This window comes from Bombina bombina, chromosome 2 (genome assembly GCF_027579735.1).
Source record: "Bombina bombina isolate aBomBom1 chromosome 2, aBomBom1.pri, whole genome shotgun sequence".
NCBI classification, from domain to species: domain Eukaryota; kingdom Metazoa; phylum Chordata; class Amphibia; order Anura; family Bombinatoridae; genus Bombina; species Bombina bombina.
In genome coordinates, this window is record NC_069500.1 from 2,095,116 (window position 1) to 2,120,670 (window position 25,555).

Here is a 25,555-nt window from a genome sequence, read left to right on the forward strand (position 1 = left end):
GGCCAAAGCCTGACAAAAAGCCTGAACGTGTGGAACTTCTGACAGACGTCTGTGTAAAAGGATGGACAGAGCTGAGATCTGTCCCTTTAAAGAACTTGCAGATAAACCCTTTTCTAAACCTTCTTGTAGAAAAGACAATATCCTAGGAATCCTAACCTTACTCCATGAGTAACTCTTGGATTCGCACCAGTGTAAATATTTACGCCATATTTTATGGTAAATTTTCCTGGTAACAGGTTTCCTAGCCTGTATTAAGGTATCAATTACTGACTCCGAAAATCCACGCTTTGATAAAATCAAGCGTTCAATCTCCATGCAGTCAGCTTCAGAGAAATTAGATTTTGATGTTTGAAAGGACCCTGAATTAGAAGGTCCTGTCTCAGAGGCAGAGACCAAGGTGGACAGGAAGACATGTCCACTAGATCTGCATACCAGGTCCTGCGTGGCCACGCAGGCGCTATTAGAATCACCGATGCTTTCTCCTGTTTGATCCTGGCAATCAATCGAGGAAGCATCGGGAAGGGTGGAAACACATAAGCCATCTTGAAGGTCCAAGGTGCTGTCAGAGCATCTATCAGGACCGCTCCCGGGTCCCTGGACCTGGACCCGTAACAAGGAAGCTTGGCGTTCTGGCGAGACGCCATGAGATCCATATCTGGTTTGCCCCAACGTCGAAGTATTTGGGCAAAGACCTCCGGATGAAGTTCCCACTCCCCCGGATGAAAAGTCTGGCGACTTAGGAAATCCGCCTCCCAGTTATCCACGCCTGGGATGTGGATCGCTGACAGGTGGCAAGAGTGAGACTCTGCCCAGCAAATTATCTTTGAGACTTCCATCATCGCTAGGGAACTCCTTGTTCCTCCCTGATGATTGATGTAAGCCACAGTCGTGATGTTGTCCGACTGAAACCTGATGAACCTCAGAGTTGCTAACTGAGGCCAAGTCAGAAGGGCATTGAGAACTGCTCTCAATTCCAGAATGTTTATTGGAAGGAGACTCTCCTCCTGAGTCCATGATCCCTGAGCCTTCAGGGAATTCCAGACAGCGCCCCAACCTAGTAGGCTGGCGTCTGTTGTTACAATTGTCCAGTCTGGCCTGCTGAAGGGCATCCCCCTGGACAGATGTGGCCGAGAAAGCCACCATAGAAGAGAATCTCTGGTCTCTTGATCCAGATTCAGCATAGGGGACAAATCTGAGTAATCCCCATTCCACTGACTTAGCATGCACAATTGCAGTGGTCTGAGATGCAGGCGTGCAAAAGGTACTATGTCCATTGCCGCTACCATTAAGCCGATTACCTCCATGCATTGAGCCACTGACGGGTGTTGAATGGAATGAAGGACACGGCAAGCATTTAGAAGTTTTGTTAACCTGTCCTCTGTCAGGTAAATTTTCATTTCTACAGAATCTATAAGAGTCCCCAAGAAGGGAACTCTTGTGAGTGGCAATAGAGAACTCTTTTCTACGTTCACCTTCCACCCATGCGACCTTAGAAATGCCAGAACTAACTCTGTATGAGACTTGGCAGTTTGGAAACTTGACGCTTGCATCAGAATGTCGTCTAGGTACGGAGCTACCGCTATTCCTTGCGGTCTTAGTACCGCCAGAAGAGAGCCCAGGACCTTTGTAAAGATTCTTGGAGCCGTAGCTAACCCGAAGGGAAGAGCTACAAACTGATAATGCCTGTCTAGGAAGGCAAACCTTAGGTACCGGTAATGATCCTTGTGAATCGGTATGTGAAGGTACGCATCCTTTAGATCCACTGTGGTCATGTACTGACCCTTTTGGATCATGGGTAAGATAGTCCGAATAGTTTCCATTTTGAACGATGGAACTCTTAGGAATTTGTTTAGGATCTTTAAATCCAAGATTGGTCTGAAGGTTCCTTCTTTCTTGGGAACCACAAACAGATTTGAGTAAAACCCTTGTCCGTGTTCCGACCGCGGAACCGGGTGGATCACTCCCATTAGCAAAAGATCTTGTACACAGTGTAGAAACGCCTCTTTCTTTGTCTGGTTTGTTGACAACCTTGAAAGATGAAATCTCCCTTTTGGAGGAGAAGCTTTGAAGTCCAGAAGATATCCCTGAGATATGATCTCTAACGCCCAGGGATCCTGGACATCTCTTGCCCAAGCCTGGGCGAAGAGAGAAAGTCTGCCCCCTACTAGATCCGTTTCCGGATCGGGGGCCCTCACTTCATGCTGTCTTAGGGGCAGCAGCAGGTTTTCTGGCCTGCTTGCCCTTGTTCCAGGTCTGGTTAGGTTTCCAGCCCTGTCTGTAACGAGCAACAGTTCCTTCCTGTTTTGGAGCGGAGGAAGTTGATGCTGCTCCTGCCTTGAAGTTGCGAAAGGCACGAAAATTAGACTGTCTAGCCCTTGGTTTGGCTCTGTCTTGAGGCAGGGCATGGCCCTTACCTCCAGTAATGTCAGCGATAATTTCTTTCAAACCGGGCCCAAATAATGTCTGCCCTTTGAAAGGTATGTTAAGCAATTTAGATTTAGAAGTCACATCGGCTGACCAGGATTTTAGCCACAGCGCTCTGCGCGCCTGAATGGCGAATCCGGAATTCTTAGCCGTAAGCTTAGTTAAATGTACTACGGCATCAGAAATAAATGAATTAGCTAGCTTAAGGACTCTAAGCTTGTCTATAATTTCATCCAATGGAACTGAGCTAATGGTCTCTTCTAGAGACTCAAACCAAAATGCCGCCGCAGCCGTGACAGGCGCAATGCATGCGAGGGGTTGTAATATAAAACCTTGTTGAGTAAACATTTTCTTAAGGTAACCCTCTAACTTTTTGTCCATTGGATCTGAAAAGGCACAGCTATCCTCCACCGGGATAGTGGTACGCTTAGCCAGAGTAGAAACTGCTCCTTCCACCTTAGGGACCGTCTGCCATAAGTCCCGTGTGGTGGCGTCTATTGGAAACATTTTTCTAAATATAGGAGGGGGGGAAAAGGGCACACCGGGCCTATCCCACTCCTTGGTAATAATCTCTGTAAGCCTCTTAGGTATAGGAAAAACGTCAGTACACGCCGGTACCGCATAGTACCTATCCAGCCTACATAATTTCTCTGGGATTGCAACCGTGTTACAATCATTCAGAGCCGCTAATACCTCCCCTAATAATACACAGAGGTTCTCAAGCTTAAATTTAAAATTTGAAATGTCTGAGTCCAGTTTATTTGGATCAGATCCGTCACCCACAGAATGAAGCTCTCCGTCTTCATGTTCTGCCATTTGTGACGCAGTATCAGACATGGCTCTAACATTATCAGCATACTCTGTTCTCACCCCAGAGTGGTCGCGTTTACCTCTAAGTTCTGGCAATTTAGATAAAACTTCAGTCATAACATTAGCCATGTCTTGTAAAGTGATTTGTAATGGCCGCCCTGATGTACTTGGCGTCGCAATATCACGCACCTCCTGAGCGGGAGATGCAGGTACTGACACGTGAGGAGAGTTAGTCGGCATAACTTTCCCCTCGTTGTCTGGTGAAATTTTCTTAAAATGTACAGATTGGCTTTTATTTAAAGTAGCATCAATACAATTAGTACACAAATTTCTATTGGGCTCCACATTGGCTTTTGAACATATTGCACAAAGAGAGTCCTCTATGTCAGACATGTTAAAACAAACTAGCAATTAGCCTAGCAAGCTTGGAAAATACTTTTCAAATAAATTTGCAAGCAATATAAAAAACGTTACTGTGCCTTTAAGAAGCACACAAAAACTGTCACAGTTGAAATAACAATGAACCGGATTAGTTATAGAAACCAAATTTTCACAGTAAATGCATTAAGTTAGCAAAGGATTGCACCCACTAGCAATGGATTTTTTAACCCCTTAATACCAAAAAACGGATAACAATTGAAAATATAAGCGTTTTTATCACAGTCAAAGCACAGTCTCACAGGTCTGCTGTGAGTGATTACCTCCCTCAAAACTAGTTTTGGAGACCCCTGAGCTCTGTAGAGACGTCCTGGATCATGCAGGGAGAAAAAGGCAGACTGTGACTGAATTTCTACTGCGCAACAAAAGCGCCAAAATAGGCCCCTCCCACTCATAATACAACAGTGAAGGAATCTCAGTAAACTGTTTTAAATCAAAACAAACGACAGCCATGTGGAAAATAACGCCCAAAACAATTTTTCACCAAGTACCTCAGATAAATAAACGATTAACATGCCAGTAAACGTTTAAAATATAATTTATGAAAAGTAATTAAAAAGCCTGCTGCTAGCCGCTCACACTGCAGATTTAGGCTAAAAGTTTATATGTATACAGTATTTTCCTAGTGAAGTGCCATTCCCCAGAAATACTTAAGTGTAAACATACATACATATCAGCCTGATACCAGTTGCTACTACTGCATTTAAGGCTGTACTTACATTACATCGGTATTAGCAGTATTTTCTCAGTCAATTCCATTCCTTAGAAAATAATATACTGCAACATACCTCCTTGCAGGTGAACCTGCCCGCTGTCCCCTGTTCTGAAGTTACCTCGCTCCTCAGAATGGCCGAGAACAGCAAATGGATCTTAGTTACGTCCGCTAAGATCATACACAAACTCAGGCAGATTCTTCTTCTAATGCTGCCTGAGAAAAAAACAACACACTCCGGTGCCGTTTAAAATAACAAACTTTTGATTGAAGAGATAAAAACTAAGTTTAACAACCACAGTCCTCTCACACATCCTATCTATTAGTTAGGTGCAAGAGAATGACTGGGTATGACGTAGAGGGGAGGAGCTATATAGCAGCTCTGCTTGGGTGATCCTCTTGCACTTCCTGTTAGGGAGGAGTTAATATCCCATAAGTAATGGATGACCCGTGGACTGACTACACTTAACAGGAGAAAAGTTCCTTCCTTCTTTGGGACCACAAAAAGGTTTGGAGTAGTATCCCAGACCTCTCTCTGCTAGATTTCCGGTACAATAACTCCCAGGGAGGAGAGATCCCTCACACAACCTAGAAAGGCCTCTCGTTTTTCTGTCCTTGAAGACAGGTTTGATAAGAGGAATATGCCTCTGGGTGGATGAGATTTGAAACCTATCCTGTATCCCTGAGCGATGACCTCCAGGACCCAAGGGTCTTGCACGTCCACCAGCCAAGCTTCTAAAAAGAGAGATAGTCTGCCCACTAGACGATCCAGAGACGGATCAGGGGCCCCGCCCCTTGATGCCAACTTCAACTCGGTGGGCTCCTTGGATTTATTTCAAGACTGATTCGGTTTCCAAGTTCCTTAGACTGCTCAGTCTTTGCAGAGGGCTGCTGGCGTTGGGATTTATCTGAACGAAAGGAATGGAAATTAGGACCCTGTCCTTTAGGCTTGTCCAGGCCTGGACCAAAAATAATCTTCCCCTTAAATGGAAGGGAGAGAAGTCTAGATTTTGAAGTCATGTCCTGTCATGGTTATTACGTTTTGGTCTGTATACCTTTAAGGCCTCCCTTCTTATTCCCACAATCCTCTCTACAAACTGTCAATTAATGGTAGTGTTTGTGGAGTGGAGTTCGTTCTGAACAAAGCTCCTTCAGGCTAAAAGATTACAAATTTCCTTGTACCTAGGATCTATATTCCGGACTTAACTTCAACTGCTTTCACTAAGTTACTTCCAAGTTTTCCACTAGTAAACCAAGGAAGCATTCATTATTCAACTCTGCTGTGACCAGTGTTGGCTTGCTGCATATACAGACTTATCTCTTGTTTATTTCACAACTGCCGTCAAACCTTTGTCAGCTGTCAGCAGGAACGGATATTCTCATCCTCCACATCTGATCTCTTATAACAGTGGATTGTCACATAATCGGTAAAAGGACTTATATCTTCGCTGTTTCACGGCACTTACTATAGTGTGTTTAGCCTGTCAGCGAATCCTCAGTCTAGATTGGCTACTGAGAGCACATCTCCGCATACGTCATCATCCAACACTGGATTGCTTCTCTATCATCCCGCTACGCTTATTACAGCAGCTGCAGCTCTCCGAATAGTAAGTAAGCATATCTACTATTCTCTCCAGGGAATTACCGCTCACACCCACCTATATTAAAACCAGGTGGTCTAGTTTATCAAGCGTGCAGAGCGCACTATCCAGCTGAACCATCCCACAGTAATAGGTAAAACCTAATATACAGAAGAAGACTTTTGCCAATTGCAGTGCTTCATTGAATACAGTTGTTTAACTCTGTGAGGAAATTGCACTGTTCATTACTGCTTCCACACTTATTCTAATAGAACTTCCAGCAGTTATCTTCAACCTCTCCTGTAACCAAAAAATATATACAGGAAAAACAATATAAAACATTTCTCTATCCATCTGAAGTTGAGATCCAGGAGTTTATCTACATTCTAATTAAAAAAATATTCACAACCTTACATATTAATTGGCCATAATAAAAGGATGGATCCAGCAGATGTACCTAATGTTGTCTATAACCTTACACAGCGTGTGGATCAGCTATCACAGGGCCTCAGAGATCTCCAAATACAGAATGACACCCTTCGTGCTATGGTAAGAGACAATACACCAGAACCTCAGGTGTCTCTACCAGAAAAGTTCTCAGGAGACAGGTCTTCATACAGACAATTTAGGAATTCCTGTTACTTGCTTTTTCAGATGAGACCTAAGACTTACTATAATGAAAGAATAAAAGTTATGACTGTGCTATCTTTCATCAGAGGTGAGCCCAGAAAATGGGCTGATGTGTTATTTGAAAATGATGATCCCATCCTGGGATCTCTCACTGATTTCTTCACCCAAATGAATACCCTATACGAAGACACCCAGAAACAATTAACCGCTGAAACTATGATGTGTGCCTTGAAACAAGATTGTAGGCCTGTCAAAGAATACTTAACAGAATTTAAGCTCTACTCCAAAGATTCAGAGTGGAGTGAAGTAGCGCTCCGTAATCAATACAGGCTAGGCCTTAGTGATGCACTCAAATATGAGCTCGCACGTACTGACTGCCCAAGATCACTGCAAGGTCTCATTGAACTCACTATCCAAATAGACAGACGTCTTCGGGAGAGAAGAGCAGAACGTCAGCACCACGAACCATCAACCAGATCCTACTCTCCACACACTTCTACTTCTGGAACTAAAGATACATCTGTTCCCATGGAACTAGGATTCACCAAGGGACCATTATCCCCTGAAGAAAGGCTGCATAGGAAAATATCAAACTTATGTATGTACTGTGCCTCACCTGCACACTCTGTAAGAGAGTGTTCCATTCTTCAACGCCAGAAAGCCAGTAAGTCTCATTACTTAAGGACCTGTTTCTCCAATTATGTAACAGACTCAGCTTTATTACCTCTTTCCCTACAGTGGGACCATCAGGCAATCCGTACGGAAGACATCATTGACTCCGGTGCATATTCCAATATCCTGGATGCAGAATTAGCAGTAAAAAATAAAATTCCTTTGCAAAAGAAAACCAGACCTGTGTCCGTTCGTGTAATTGATGGTTCATTTGTCAACACAGTCACACACCAAACAATACCTATCACAGTTATTACTGATACAGGTCATGTGGAATTTATTACTTTTGACATACTGCCTTCTCCTTTATTCAAAGTAGTTTTGGGGTTATCATGGTTCCAATTACATCAACCTAAGATAAGTTGGGGGACTCTACAGGTGGGTTTTGATTCACCTTTTTGCCACAAGACTTGTTTTCCCCATCAGATTTTTCTCCAATTATCCGATTCCCCTATACCTGAGGTATACCAAGATATTTTTTAGATGTTTTCAATAAAAAGGAAGCCGAGGCCCTACCACCGCATCACATCTACGATTGCCCTATTGAACTGTTACCAGGTGCTACTATTCCTTATGGGCATATCTACCCTCTCTCCCAACCGGAATTGGATCATCTAAAGACCTATCTTGAAGATAACCTTAGAAAAGGTTTCATCAGGCCTTCAACTTCCCCAGCTGGAGCTGGCATTTTTTTTTGTTACCAACAAGGATAATTTGCTACGACCAATAATTGATTATCGTCAACTCAAAAAGAGGATTGTGAAAAACAGGTACCCCCTACCTCTCATCCCTGAATTGGTTGAACGTCTTAGGGAAGCAAAGATTTATACAAAGTTGGACCTACATGGTGCGTATAATCTAGTCAGAATTCGAGAGGGTGACGAGTGGCTCACAGCCTTCAGAACACGATATGGCCTGTACGAATACCTCGTCATGCCTTTTGGGCTTTGAAATGCCCCAGCCACGTTCCAGCACTTCATCAATGACATCTTCAGAGACTTGCTGGACGTGTGCATGGTGGTATATTTGGATCATATCCTTATCTATTCAAAGACGCAAGAGGAGCACTTAAAACATGTAGGTTGGGTTTTAGGTCGCCTTAGGACTCATCAACTCTTTGCCAAACCAGAGAAATGTCTTTTTCATGTAACTGAACTCTCCTTTTTGGGATACCATATTACATCCACAGGTCTTAAAATGTAAAAAAATAAAGTCGAGGCTATAAAAAAACTGGCCTATACCCACCAGCAAAAAAGATGTACAACGTTTCCTGGGTTTTGCTAATTTTTATCGGAAGTTCATCAAAGGATTTTCTAATATAGCAAAACCACAGCAGTCTCACAGGTTCACATCTACCGTTTACTTGAAACATCAAAGCTCAGGAAGCTTTTGATTCATTAAATAATTCTTTCACATCAGTTCCTATTCTACGTTTTCCTAACCCTGAGCTACAATATATCCTGGAAGTCGACGCTTCCAACTATGCAATGGGAGCTATCGTATCCCAAAGGGTATCGCCCACTGAACCAATACATCCAGTCGCTTTCTATTCAAAATTGATGTCCTCTGCTGAGAGGAATTATTCCATAGGTGAGAAAGAACTCCTAGTTATCAAAAGATCGTTGGAACACTGGCGTCATCTCCTTGAGGGTACAAGTATTCCATTCTGATTTACACTGATCACCGGAATTTAGAATACCTACAATCTAGCAAGACCCTATCTGCTAGGCAACTCCGTTGGAGTCTCTATTTCGAAAAGGTTTAACTTCCACATCACCTACAGACCAGGGTTGAAGAATGGGAAAGCAGACGCGCTTTCCAGGAGTTTCAACGTTTATCCTACTGAAAACATACCTCAACCGATACTATCTCCAAAGCATTTTATAGGTATCACTCAAGTTTCAACTAAAACCTTAAAAGGGACATGAAACCCACATTTTTTCTTTCATGATTTAAAAAGACAATGCATTTTTAAACATCTTTCTAATTTATTTCTATTATCTAATTTGTTTTATTCTCTTGATATTCTTTGATGAAAAGCATATCTAAATATGCTCACTAGCTGCTGATTGGTTGCTGCATATAGAAGCCTCATGTGATTGGCTCACCCATGTGCATTGCTTTTTCTTCAAATAAGGATATCTAAAAAATGAAGCAAAAATAAATAATAGAAGTAAATTGTAATGTTATTTAAAATGTATGTTCTATCTGAATCATGAAAGAAAGATTTTGGGTTTAGTGGCCCTTTAATTCAAGAGCAACAAAAAGATGATTCTTTCCCTAAAGAGAAATTAATAAAAAACACAGATGGGTTATACCACTACAAGAACAGAATATATATACCTACCTCTCTCAGACTGTCTCATCTCCAAACATCATGATGTACCCTTAGCCGGTCATCCAGGTGTTCATAGAACATTAGACCTCTTACAACGTAACTATTGGTGTCCTAACATGGCACAATCAATAATGAATTATGTGAAGTCTTGCCAGACTTGCACTGCTCTTAAATCAGAAAAGGCCCGTCCTTTTGGCCTACTACAACCTCTTCAGATCCCAGACCGGCCCTGGCAAATCATCGGGATAGATTTCATCGTCAATTTGCCTGTATCCTCTAACTTCAATACAATTCTGGTCGTTGTAGACCTTTCTTCGAAGATGGCCCATTTCATTCCTTACAGGAAATTTCCCACTTCTTCGGAGACGGCTGAGTTGTTTTTGAAGGAGATTGTTTGGCTACATGGGCTACCCTCAATCATTATCTCTGACAGAGGTAGCCAGTTCACGTATAAATTCTGGAAACAGCTTTGTTCTCATCTGAAAATAGATCATCGTTATAGTACAGCCCATGACCCCCAGACAAATGGACAGACCGAAAGAGTCAACCAGTGGTTAGAGCAATACATTCGTACAAAGCTCCTAAGCATTCCTTCAGGCTAAAAGATTACAAATTTCCTTGTACCTTGGATCTACATTCCGGACTTAACTTCAACTGCTTTTACTAAGTTACTTCCAAGTTTTCCACTAGTAAACCAAGGAAGCATTCATTATTCAACTCTGCTGTGACCAGTGTTGGTTTGCTGCATATACGGACTTATCTCTTGTTTATTTCACAACTGCCGTCAAACCTTTGTCAGCTGTCAGCAGGAATGGATATTCTCCTCCTCATCATCTGATCTCTTATAACAGTGGATTGTCACATAATCAGTAAAAGGACTTATATCTTCGCCGTTTCACGGCACTTACTATAGTGTGTTTAGCCGGTCAGCGAATCCTCAGTCTAAATTGGCTACTGAGAGCACACCTCCGCATACGTCATCATCCAACACGGGATTGCTTCTCTATCATCCCGCTACGCTTATTACAGCAGCTGCAGCTCTCCGAATAGTAAGTAAGCATATCTACTATTCTCTCCGGGGAATTACCACTCACACCCACCTATATTAAAACGAGGTGGTCTAGTTTATCAAGCGTGCAGAGCGCACTATCCAGCTGAACCATCCCACAGTAATAGGTAAAACCTAATATACAGAAGAAGACTTTTGCCAATTGCAGTGCTTTATTGAATACAGTTGTTTAACTCTGTGAGGAAATTGCACTGTTCATTACTGCTTCCACACTTATTCTAATAGAACTTCCAGCAGTTATCTTCAACCTCTCCTGTAACCAAAAAATGTATACAGGAAAAACAATATAAAACATTTCTCTATTCATCTGCAGTTGAGATCCAGGAGTTTATCTACATTCTAATTAAAAAAATATTCACAACCTTACATGTCCGCAGACCAAGACTTCAGTCAAAGTGCCCTACGGGCTAGCACAGAAAAGCCTGACATCTTGGCATCCAGGCGAACAATCTGCATATGTTCATCACAAATAAAAGAATTAGCTACCCTTAAGGCCTTAATTCTTTCCTGGATCGTGTCAAGGGGACCTTCCACCTCAATCAAATCAGAAAAGAGTTGCACCAATAGGTAGCGGCACCAGCCACAGCAGCAACCACCGCTGTCAGTGGAAACAAATATCCTGTGTGATGAAACATCTTTCTCAACAGAGTTTCTAACTTCTTATCCATGGGCTCTTTAAATGAAGAACTATTGTCAAGCGGGATAGTAGAGCATTTAGCAAGGGTGGAGATAGCGCCATCCACCGTAGGGACGAAACCCCACAACTCCAATTGAGAGTCCGGAATCGGGAACAATTTCTTAAAAGAAGAAGGGGAAAAAGAAGAACCAAGTCTTTCAAACTCATTCTTAATAATATTTGCCAACTTCACGTGAACCCGGGAAAGTCTGTGGTACAAACCTGTCTTCGTAGAACTTATCTAGTTTAGGAATACAAGGTTCCTCAGGTAATTTAGGTTCTGGAACCTCTAAAGTAGCCAAAACTTCCTTTAACAGAAAATGTAAGTGTTCAATCATAAATCTAAAGTTTTGTTCCTCCGCAGCTGGAAGCTTAGAGGCAGCAGATTCCGACCCAGAAAAAGCATCATCTAAAGTGTCAGAGGTGTCTTTATCATCAGATAATCTTGTATCAGATAAATCCAATAAGTTAGTATATGACCCCTGGGAAGGATAGCAATATTTGACCTTTCGCTTGCGCTTAGCAGGGCGAGGTAAAGCACTGAAGGCCGCAGACACTGCCGTTTGTAGCTGTTTGGTAAACTCTGGCGGTAAGAGGGCCCCTCCAGAAGTAGGATTAGTAGTGCAATGGGAAGCTGCATGTGTGATACAGTGTTAATTTTGATGGCAAATTTCAATTTAGTCTTAGTTTTAGTCATTTGACTAAAATGCCATTTTAGTTTTAGTCGTATTTTAGTCATCTGAATTGTTTTAGTTTTAGTTTAGTTTTAGTCGACTGAATCGCCAGTTGATTTTAGTCGACTAAATCGCCAGTAGATTTTAGTCGACTAAAATCTAAGGGGTTTAGTTAAAGTGTAATCCATTATTTAAGCATTTCTCTATAATTTGCAAACTGATTATATACTCCAGAGTTATTATTTATGGTATTAAGGTTTACAACATGCAATACAGACACATATTTATCCCATGTAATATATAACATCTTAATTAAACTTAAAATTAAATAAAACCAAGTTTCATAAACAAACAGAAGTGCAACTTTAAAATATAAAAAAAAACTGTAATCTATATTGTCTGTATTGCACATATTACCCAATATAAAAACTTTAACAGCTCTCTGTTAATAATTAAAACAAGTATCAAGTTTCTGCAACTAGCACAGGCACAGCATAACTTAAACCCATACTCGTGGGTTATGCTTATTTCTATAGGAAGAATCAATTTGGCAACAATATTAGCACTGCTCTAGAACTTTCAAACTCATTATTTATCTTAAAATGTAATAAAATTAAGTTTCAAAAATTTGACAAAAGAGCAGTAATTGGATATGGATTGATTATAACACCTTGCATAAAATGTTTTTGTCAGCAAATTTTGATTTAGTTTTAGTCATAGTCTTTTGACTAAAATGCCATTTTAGTTTTAGTCGTATTTTAGTCATTAGAATTTCTTTAGTTTTATACTCATTTTAGTCTAGTTTTAGTCGACGAAATTAACACTGGTGTGATAGGAGATTACTGTATGGAGCGCACCTAGGGTGATGGAGACTCCTCAGAGGTGGACGGCTCAGTGGTACTAAACATATTGGCCTTCTTAGATATAATTACTTAATCAAGGCATGTGGAACACAATTTAGCAGGCAGGTATACAGTAACCTCCTCACAATATAGACAGGTATTAGACTTAGGTAAAAAGAGGGAGTACCCTCTAACGTATCAGAGTCCTCCATAGCTTGTGCCTGTAAGATGGAATATAGACAAAGATAAATGACACCTTTATAACCCCAATGGCTGGGGCACTCACCACCTCCTTTGACCGAGACCCCACAGAGAAACTGCTTCGTCTCCGGTAAACCGCAGAGTCAGGAAAGAGGAAATCAGTGTGACCGCACCCGGTCACGTGGTACACCATGCAGGACCGCCCCTCCTACAGGAAAAAGCAAGCCAAACCTAACAGGTTCCGCAGCTAGCCAAAAGAAAGTAAAACCTGAAAATAAATTATGTGATAATTCCCCCCTGTTCAATAATCCCCTTCCGGAGATATTAACCCTTGATTCCATATAGATAAAAGGCATCACACTGTGAACCTGTCTTCTTGCAAAATCATATGTGTATAAAAATGAAAACATCTTACCGGAATCTCTACCGGACACACAGCCTCTTAAGTTTGACAGTCTTGTAGCATCACCCCTGACATGGACTTGAGTGATAGAAGCAGGCAGTGAAACTTGTCAACACTGATTGCTTAGGAGCTGTTAATACGAGTCTGGATGGGTTCGCAGAAAGACTCTCCCTGCATCTTCAGACCCTAACATTTGTTAATGCTCTCACTGAGAGGCTGACAAGACTACTTAAAACTTCAGTCCCATTCCGAAGGGTACTACCCTCCATAAGGAACCTCTCTGTATCATCTGACACTTCTCTGACAGCCTCCTGTGAAGAAAAGCAAAGAAAGACTGGGATATGAGGGAAGTGGGGGAGGTATTTAAGCCTTTGGCTGGGGTGTCTTTGCCTCCTCCTGGTGGCCAGGTTCTGTATTTCCCAAAAGTAAGGAATGAAGCTGTGGACTCTCCTCATATTAAGAAGGAAATCAGAATTGTCAACACCTCTCTCTGCAAACCTCCATGAACGAGGCAAATAACTACTCGGAGGTTAGGGGAAGTGGGAGGGATATTGCAATACTCTGTTTGGGGTGCCTTTGCCTCCGCCTGGTTGCCAGGTGAAGTATTTCCCTTAGGTTATCAAATGAATATGAGGATAACTCCCATTAGATAGAAATGAAGCACAATACTTCACACACTAGTGATTCTCTATGAGGTGACTTTTTTTACTGAGGATAACCAGAAAGAGACATATTACAGACCTTAGAATTCTCCATTACGCTGTCCAGACAGTGGAAATATGACTGGTCATTAACAGGCTCAGTGGGATTTTGTAGAAGCTCTCGTACCGTCTGGGGGAACAAAATAGCAACAACTGTGTCAACTTCCCCAACACTACAGAAACCTTCAGCACCAACAATTAACAATAATTTCACCCACCCCACTGAACACACTACCAGTCCCACAAACCCCTTGCAAGAGCCCACCTTGCCACGTAGCTATTACTGATGGTATGGCATAATAGACACTTACCTCAAGTTCCCGCAGGGCATTGTCACATTCCTTCTGACCTGGCGCCTGCTGGGTGCACACCGTGATCAGTTGATTGATGCTGTCAGTCACAGCCCTGACAAGACAGACTGGGTCAGGATGAAAGAAATCGAAAGAATAGAACGCCCAAAAACATAATTTATGTAAGAACTTACCTGATAAATTCATTTCTTTCATATTAGCAAGAGTCCATGAGCTAGTGACGTATGGGATATACATTCCTACCAGGAGGGGCAAAGTTTCCCAAACCTCAAAATGCCTATAAATACACCCCTCACCACACCCACAATTCAGTTTAACGAATAGCCAAGAAGTGGGGTGATAAAAAAGTGCGAAAGCATATAAAATAAGGAATTGGAATAATTGTGCTTTAAACAAAAATCATAACCACCACAAAAAAGGGTGGGCCTCATGGACTCTTGCTAATATGAAAGAAATGAATTTATCAGGTAAGTTCTTACATAAATTATGTTTTCTTTCATGTAATTAGCAAGAGTCCATGAGCTAGTGACGTATGGGATAATGATTACCCAAGATGTGGATCTTTCCACGCAAGAGTCACTAGAGAGGGAGGGATAAAATAAAGACAGCCAATTCCTGCTGAGAATAATCCACACCCAAAATAAAGTTTAATGAAAAACATAAGCAGAAGATTCAAACTGAAACCGCTGCCTGAAGTACTTTTCTACCAAAAACTGCTTCAGAAGAAGAAAATACATCAAAATGGTAGAATTTAGTAAAAGTATGCAAAGAGGACCAAGTTGCTGCTTTGCAAATCTGATCAATCGAAGCTTTATTCCTAAACGCCCAGGAAGTAGAAACTGACCTAGTAGAATGAGCTGTAATCCTTTGAGGCGGAGTTTTACCCGACTCAACATAGGCAAGATGAATTAAAGATTTCAACCAAGATGCCAAAGAAATGGCAGAAGCTTTCTGGCCTTTTCTAGAACCGGAAAAGATAACAAATAAACTAGAAGTCTTTCGGAAAGACTTAGTAGCTTCAACATAATATTTCAAAGCTCTAACAACATCCAAAGAATGTAACGATTTCTCCTTAGAATTCTTAGGATTAGGACATAATGAAGGAACCACAATTTCTCTACTAATGTTGTTGGAATTCACAACTTTAGGTAAAAATTCAAAAGAAGTTCGCAACACTGCCTTATCCTGATGAAAAATCAGAAAAGGAGACTCACAAGAAAGAGCAGATAATTCAGAAACTCTTCTGGCAGAAGAGATGGCCAAAAGGAACAAAACTTTCCAAGAAAGTAATTTAATGTCCAATGAATGCATAGGTTCAAACGGAGGAGCTTGAAGAGCCCCTAGAACCAAATTCAAACTCCAAGGAGGAGAAATTGACTTAATGACAGGTTTTATACGAACCAAAGCTTGTACAAAACAATGAATATCAGGAAGATTAGCAATCTTTCTGTGAAAAAGAACAGAAAGAGCAGAGATTTGTCCTTTCAAGGAACTTGCGGACAAACCTTTATCTAAACCATCCTGAAGAAACTGTAAAATTCTTGGAATTCTAAAAGAATGCCAAGAAAAATGATGAGAAAGACACCAAGAAATATAAGTCTTCCAGACTCTATAATATATCTCTCTGGATACAGATTTACGAGCCTGTAACATAGTATTAATCACAGAGTCAGAGAAACCTCTTTGACTAAGAATCAAGCGTTCAATCTCCATACCTTTAAATTTAAGGATCTGAGATCCTGATGGAAAAAAGGACCTTGCGACAGAAGGTCTGGTCGTAGCGGAAGAGTCCACGGATGGCAAGAGGCCATCCGGACAAGATCCGCATACCAAAACCTGTGAGGCCATGCCGGAGCTACCAGCAGAACAAACGAGCATTCCTTCAGAATCTTGGAGATTACTCTTGGAAGAAGAACTAGAGGCGGAAAGATATAAGCAGGATGATACTTCCAAGGAAGTGATAATGCATCCACTGCTTCCGCCTGAGGATCCCGGGATCTGGACAGATACCTGGGAAGTTTCTTGTTTAGATGAGACGCCATCAGATCTATTTCTGGAAGCTCACATATTTGAACAATCTGAAGAAATACCTCTGGGTGAAGAGACCATTCGCCCGGATGCAACGTTTGGCGACTGAGATAATCCGCTTCCCAATTGTCTATACCTGGGATATGAACCGCAGAGATTAAACAGGAGCTGGATTCCGCCCAAACCAGAATTTGAGATACTTCTTTCATAGCCAGAGGACTGTGAGTCCCTCCTTGATGATTGATGTATGCCACAGATGTGACATTGTCTGTCTGAAAACAAATGAACGATTCTCTCTTCAGAAGAGGCCAAGACTGAAGAGCTCTGAAAATTGCACGGAGTTCCAAAATATTGATCGGTAATCTCACCTCCTGAGATTCCCAAACTCCTTGTGCCGTCAGAGATCCCCACACAGCTCCCCAACCTGTGAGACTTGCATCTGTTGAAATTACAGTCCAGGTCGGAAGCACAAAAGAAGCCCCCTGAATTAAACGATGGTGATCTGTCCACCACGTTAGAGAGTGTCGTACAATCGGTTTTAAAGATATTAATTGAGATATCTTTGTGCAATCCCTGCACCATTGATTCAGCATACAGAGCTGAAGAGGTCGCATGTGAAAACGAGCAAAGGGGATCGCGTCCGATGCAGCAGTCATAAGACCTAGAATTTCCATGCATAAGGCTACCGAAGGGAATGATTGTGACTGAAGGTTTCGACAAGCTGAAATCAATTTTAGACGTCTCTTGTCTGTTAAAGACAGAGTCATGGACACTGAATCTATCTGGAAACCCAGAAAAGTTACCCTTGTCTGAGGAATCAATGAACTTTTTGGTAAATTGATCCTCCAACCATGATCTTGAAGAAACAACACAAGTCGATTCGTATGAGATTCTGCTAAATGTAAAGACTGAGCAAGTACCAAGATATCGTCCAAATAAGGAAATACCACAATACCCTGTTCTCTGATTACAGACAGAAGGGCACCGAGAACCTTTGTAAAAATTCTTGGAGCTGTAGCTAGGCCAAACGGCAGAGCCACAAACTGGTAATGCTTGTCCAGAAAAGAGAATCTCAGGAACTGAAAATGATCTGGATGAATCGGAATATGCAGATAAGCATCCTGTAAATCTATTGTGGACATATAATGCCCTTGCTGAACAAAAGGCAAGATAGTCCTTACAGTTACCATTTTGAACGTTGGTATCCTTACATAACGATTTAATATTTTTAGATCCAGAACTGGTCTGAAGGAATTCTCCTTCTTTGGTACAATGAAGAGATTTGAATAAAACCCCATCCCCTGTTCCAGAACTGGAACTGGCATAATTACTCCAGCCAACTCTAGATCTGAAACACAATTCAGAAATGCTTGAGCTTTCACTGGATTTACTGGGACACGGGAAAGAAAAAATCTCTTTGCAGGAGGTCTCATCTTGAAACCAATTCTGTACCCTTCTGAAACAATGTTCTGAATCCAAAGATTGTGAGCAGAATTGATCCAAATTTCTTTGAAAAAACGTAACCTGCCCCCTACCAGCTGAGCTGGAATGAGGGCCGCACCTTCATGTGGACTTAGAAGCAGGCTTTGCCTTTCTAGAAGGCTTGGATTTATTCCAGACTGGAGATGGTTTCCAAACTGAAACTGCTCCTGAGGCTGAAGGATCAGGCTTTTGTTCTTTGTTGAAACGAAAGGAACGAAAACGATTATTAGTCCTGTTTTTACCCTTAGATTTTTTATCCTGTGGTAAAAAAGTTCCTTTCCCACCAGTAACAGTTGAGATAATGGAATCCAACTGAGAACCAAATAATTTGTTACCCTGGAAAGAAATGGAAAGTAGAGTTTATTTAGAAGCCATATCAGCATTCCAAGTTTTAAGCCATAAAGCTCTTCTAGCTAAAATAGCTAGAGACATAAACCTGACATCAACTCTGATAATATCAAAAATGGCATCACAGATAAAATTATTAGCATGCTGAAGAAGAATAATAATATTATGAGAATCATGATCTGTTACTTGTTGTGCTAAAGTCTCCAACCAAAAAGTTGAAGCTGCAGCAACATCAGCCAAAGATATAGCAGGTCTAAGAAGATTACCTGAACACAGATAAGCTTTTCTTAGAAAGGATTCAATTTTCCTATCTAAAGGATCTTTAAACGAAGTACCATCTGACGTAGGAATAGTAGTACGTTTAGCAAGGGTATAAATAGCCCCATCAACTTTAGGTAATTTTGTCCCAAAATTCTAATCTGTCAGACGGCACAGGATATAATTGCTTAAAACGTTTAGAAGGAGTAAATGAATTACCCAATTTATCCCATTCTCTGGAAATTACTTCAGAAATAGCATTAGGAACAGGAAAAACTTCTGGAATAACCACAGGAGATTTAAACACCTTATCTAAACATTTAGAATTAGTATCAAGAGGACCAGAATCCTCTATTTCTAAAGCAATTAGTACTTCTTTAAGTAAAGAACGAATAAATTCCATTTTAAATAAATATGAAGATTTATCAGCATCAATCTCTGAGACAGAATCCTCTGAACCAGAAGAGTCATCAGAATCAGAATGATGATGTTCATTTAAAAATTCATCTGTAGAGAGAGAAGTTTAAAAAGATTTTTTATGTTTACTAGAAGGAGAAATAACAGACATAGCCTTCTTGATGGATTCAGAAACAAAATCTCTTATGTTATCAGGAACATTCTGCACCTTAGATGTTGAGGGAACTGCAACAGGCAATGGTACATTACTAAAGGAAATATTATCTGCTTTAACAAGTTTGTCATGACAATTAATACAAACAACAGCCGGAGGAATAGCTACCAAAAGTTTACAGCAGATACACTTAGCTTTGGTAGTTCCAGCACTAGACAGCGATTTTCCTGAAGTATCTTCTGACTCAGATGCAACGTGAGACATCTTGCAATATGTAAGAGAAAAAACAACATATAAAGCAAAATTGATCAAATTCCTTAAATGACAGTTTCAGGAATGGGAAAAAATGCCAATAAACAAGCTTCTAGTAACCAGAAGCAAAGAAAAAATGAGACTGAAATAATGTGGAGACAAAAGCGACGCCCATATTTTTTGGCGCCAAATAATACGCCCACATTGTTTGGCGCCTAAATGCTTTTTGGCGCCAAAAATGACGCCACATCCGGAACGCCGACATTTTTGGCGCAAAAGGACGTCAAAAAATGACGCAACTTCCGGCGACACGTATGACGCCGGAAACAGAAAAGATTTTTTGCGCCAAAAAAGTCCGCGCCAAGAATGACGCAATAAAATGAAGCATTTTCAGCCCCCGCAAGCCTAACAGCCCACAGGGAAAAAAAGTCAAATTTTTAAGGTAAGAAAAAATGATTGATTCAAACGCATTATCCCAAATATGAAACTGACTGTCTGAAAATAAGGAATGTTGAACATTCTGAGTCAAGGCAAATAAATGTTTGAATACTTATATTTAGAACTTTATAAATAAAGTGCCCAACCATAGCTTAGAGTGTCACAGAAAATAAGATTTACTTACCCCAGGACACTCATCTACATGTTTGTAGAAAGCCAAACCAGTACTGAAACGAAAATCAGCAGAGGTAATGGTATATAAATAAGAGTATATCGTCGATCTGAAAAGGGAGGTAAGAGATGAATCTCTACGACCGATAACAGGGAACCTATGAAATAGACCCCGTAGAAGGAGATCACTGCATTCAAATAGGCAATACTCTCCTCACATCCCTCTGACATTCACTGCACGCTGAGAGGAAAACCGGGCTCCAACTTGCTGCGGAGCGCATATCAACGTAGAATCTAGCACAAACTTACTTCACCACCTCCATAGGAGGCAAAGTTTGTAAAACTGAATTGTCGGTGTGGAGAGGGGTGTATTTATAGGCATTTTAAGGTTTGGGAAACTTTGCCCCTCCTGGTAGGAATGTATATCCCATACGTCACTAGCTCATGGACTCTTGCTAATTACATGAAAGAAATAGCGCAGCAACTCGTTATACCTGAGCACTAACACTGCACATATATAATTACACTAGCATGTGACAACTTATTAGTTATACCTTAGTGCTCACGCAGTAATTATGTTGTAATTACACACTAGCATGTGACTACTAATTAGTTATACCTTAGTGCTCACGCAGTAATTATGTTGTAATTACACACTAGCATGTGACTACTAATTAGTTATACCTTAGTGCTCACACAGTCATTATGTAATTACACACTAGCATGTGACTACTAATTAGTTATACCTTAGTGCTCATACAGTAATTATGTAATTACACACTAGCATGTGACAACTTATTAGTTATACCTTAGTGCTCACTCAGTAATTTTGTAATTACACACTAGTATGTGACTACTAGTTATGCCTTAGTGCTCACACAGTAATTATGTAATTACACACTACTGTGTGACTACTAGTTAGTTATACCTTAGTGCTCACAGTCATTATGTAATTACACACTAGCATGTGACTACTAGTTAGTTATACCTTAGTGCTCACAGTCATTATGTAATTACACACTAGCATGTGACTACTAGTTAGTTATACCTTAGTGCTCACAGTCATTATGTAATTACAAACTAGCATGTGACTACTAGTTAGTTATACCTTAGTGCTCACACAGTAATTTTGTAATTACACACTAGCATGTGACTACTAGTTATGCCTTAGTGCTCACACAGTAATTATGTAATTACACACTAGTATGTGACTACTAATTAGTTATACCTTAGTGTTCACACAGTAATTATGTAATTACACACTAGCATGTGACTACTAGTTATGCCTTAGTGCTCACACAGTAATTATGTAATTACACACTACTGTGTGACTACTAATTAGTTATACCTTAGTGCTCACACAGTAATTATGTAATTACACACTAGTATGTGACTACTAATTATGCCTTAGTGCTCACACAGTAATTATGTAATTATACACTAGTATGTGACTACTAATTAGTTATACCTTAGTGCTCACACAGTAATTATGTAATTACACACTAGCATGTGACTACTAGTTATGCCTTAGTGTTCACACAGTAATTATGTAATTACACACTACTGTGTGACTACTAATTAGTTATACCTTAGTGCTCACACAGTAATTATGTAATTACACACTAGTATGTGACTACTAATTATGCCTTAGTGCTCACACAGTAATTATGTAATTACACACTAGTATGTGACTACCAATTATGCCTTAGTGCTCACACAGTAATTATGTAATTACACACTAGCATGTGACTACTAATTAGTTATACCTTAGTGCTCACAGTCATTATGTAATTACACACTAGCATGTGACTACGAGTTATGCCTTAGTGCTCACACAGTAATTATGTAATTACACACTAGTATGTGACTACTAATTAGTTATACCTTAGTGCTCACAGTCATTATGTAATTACACACTAGCATGTGACTACTAGTTAGTTATACCTTAGTGCTCACAGTCATTATGTAATTACACACTAGCATGTGACTACGAGTTATGCCTTAGTGCTCACACAGTCATTATGTAATTACACACTAGCATGTGACTACTAATTAGTTATACCTTAGTGTTCAAGCCGTAATTATGTAATTGCACACTAGTATGTGACTACTAATTAGTTATACCTTAGTGCTCACACAGTCATTATGTAATTACACACTAGCATGTGACTAATAATTAGTTATACCTTAGTGCTCATACAGTAATTATGTAATTACACACTAGTATGTGACTACTAATTAGTTATACCTTAGTGTTCAAGCCGTAATTATGTAATTGCACACTAGTATGTGACTACTAATTAGTTATACCTTAGTGCTCACAGTCATTATGTAATTACACACTAGCATGTGACTACTAATTAGTTCTACCTTAGTGCTCACAGTCATTATGTAATTACACACTAGCATGTGACTACTAGTTATGCCTTAGTGCTCACACAGTCATTATGTAATTACACACTAGCATGTGACTACTAATTAGTTATACCTTAGTGCTCACAGTCATTATGTAATTACACACTAGCATGTGACTACTAGTTATGCCTTAGTGCTCACACAGTAATTATGTAATTACACACTAGTATGTGACTACTAATTAGTTATACCTTAGTGCTCACAGTCATTATGTAATTACACACTAGCATGTAACTACTAGTTAGTTATACCTTAGTGCTCACAGTCATTATGTAATTACACACTAGCATGTGACTACTAGTTATGCCTTAGTGCTCAAGCAGTAAGTATGTAATTACACACTACTGTGTGACTACTAATTAGTTATACCTTAGTGTTCAAGCCGTAATTATGTAATTGCACACTAGTATGTGACTACTAATTAGTTATACCTTAGTGCTCACACAGTAATTATGTAATTACATATTAGCGTGTGACTAGTAATTAGTTATATCATGGTGCTCACACAGTAATTATGTTGTAATTACACACGTTAATGTTTGGAAGACGCCTGAGAACTCCACTGGATAAAGTTAGACCAGAACATCCCACACAAGAGTTGAACACTTCTAGCGTTTCAGAATTTTTCATTCATGACAGAGTATGGGTTAGAAACTACCGTGGCCCAAATAAATGGATTCCAGCTGTCATAATACAAGGCATGGGCAACAGAATGTTTAAAGTTCAACTACAAGCTGGCGGTACAGTTTCCCGCCATGTAGAACAAATGAGACATAGATCTCAACCAGCTACACAAATATCAAATGATTCAGATGGTGGGGATATCTGGCATGGAGTGTGGTGCCCACCTGAGTCTTCTGAGGATGAAAATACAATGAACACAACTGAAACAGATCAACCTGAGAATGATTCTGTCCAACAACAAAATATCACAGGTGATCAACAACCGTTGGGTACTCCTCCACAGACAATTTCTCCTGAACCAAATACTCTACGGCCCTCTAGACACAGAAGGCCACCTTCTAGATGGCAATGTGAGGATTCAGTGAGAGATTATTCAGCAAGGAATGACCTAATCCGAAGGCGGACTTATCGCAGAAAACATAACTGTGACTAAAATCTAGGATGCGCCCTAGGTCTTGTGCAGAGACTATAAAGATAAACTGTTCTAAGTTCAAGTGTATGGTTTGGTTACTTGTTGTATGTTACAATATTATCCACTGTCTGTTCTTTTTTTTTATTTATTTTTTATATATATTTTTTTTTTTTAGAAAAAAGGGGATGTTAAGATTGCTGCAGCGTTTACTGTATCTTTGCACTAACCTTGTTTTATCATTATACGTTAGAAGTGCTGCAGCTTTAAGCTCAGCTCACCACACCCCCTGGGTGTGTCTGGGTCTCTGTGACATCATCAGAAGCCATGTTAGTTTTACTGATGGAACCTGCTAGTGAATAAGCCATGTGGTTGTAGCTGAATAAAAGTTATCTAAAGTTCCTGCTGCAGAGTCTCAGTGATATGTGCAAGAGACATCAGACACAAGGTAACAGCACACAACTGAGTGTTCTAATCCTGACTACACACAGAACATAACACTAATCATCTGCACATCTTATACTTAGCGCTCACACAGTAAATCTGTAATTATACACTAGCCTGTGACTACTAATCATCTGCACATCTTATACTTAGTGCTCACACAGTAAATCTGTAATTATACACTAGCCTATGACTACTAATCATCTGCACATCTTATACTTAGTGCTCACACAGTAAATCTGTAATTATACACTAGCCTGTGACTACTAATCATCTGCACGTTATACTTAGCGCTCACACAGTAAATCTGTAATTATACACTAGCCTGTGACTACTAATCATCTGCACATCTTATACTTAGTGCTCACACAGTAAATCTGAAATTATACACTAGCCTGTGACTACTAATCATCTGCACATCTTATACTTAGTGCTCACACAGTAAATCTGTAATTATACACTAGCCTGTGACTACTAATCATCTGCACATCTTATACTTAGTGCTCACACAGTAAATCTGTAATTACACACTAGCCTGTAACTACTAATCATCTGCACATCTTATACTTAGCGCTCACACAGTAAATCTGTAATTATACACTAGCCTGTGACTACTAATCATCTGCACATCTTATACTTAGTGCTCACACAGTAAATCTGTAATTATACACTAGCCTGTGACTACTAATCATCTGCACATCTTATACTTAGTGCTCACACAGTAAATCTGTAATTATACACTAGCCTGTGACTACTAATCATCTGCACATCTTATACTTAGCGCTCACACAGTAAATCTGTAATTATACACTAGCCTGTGACTACTAATCATCTGCACATCTTATACTTAGTGCTCACACAGTAAATCTGTAATTACACACTAGCCTGTGACTACTAATCATCTGCACATCTTATACTTAGTGCTCACACAGTAAATCTGTAATTATACACTAGCCTGTAACTACTAATCATCTGCACATCTTATACTTAGCGCTCACACAGTAAATCTGTAATTATACACTAGCCTGTGACTACTAATCATCTGCACATCTTATACTTAGTGCTCACACAGTAAATCTGTAATTATACACTAGCCTGTGACTACTAATCATCTGCACATCTTATACTTAGTGCTCACACAGTAAATCTGTAATTACACACTAGCCTGTAACTACTAATCATCTGCACATCTTATACTTAGCGCTCACACAGTAAATCTGTAATTATACACTAGCCTGTGACTACTAATCATCTGCACATCTTATACTTAGTGCTCACACAGTAAATCTGTAATTATACACTAGCCTGTGACTACTAATCATCTGCACATCTTATACTTAGTGCTCACACAGTAAATCTGTAATTACACACTAGCCTATAACTACTAATCATCTGCACATCTTATACTTAGCGCTCACACAGTAAATCTGTAATTATACACTAGCCTGTGACTACTAATCATCTGCACATCTTATACTTAGTGCTCACACAGTAAATCTGTAATTACACACTAGCCTGTGACTACTAATCATCTGCACATCTTATACTTAGTGCTCACACAGTAAATCTGTAAT

General features: G+C 40.1%; 1 protein-coding gene across 1 annotated transcript in view; it reads right to left on the bottom strand.

Moving 5' to 3' along the window:
- Positions 1–25,555, bottom strand: part of TLN1 (talin 1) — a gene marked incomplete in the record, with an annotated part of 895,533 nt that overhangs the window by 354,574 nt on the left and 515,404 nt on the right. The window contains 2 exon segments of the mRNA XM_053700951.1: positions 14,211–14,300; positions 14,482–14,575. Coding sequence (XP_053556926.1) covers positions 14,211–14,300; positions 14,482–14,575 — 184 coding nt within the window.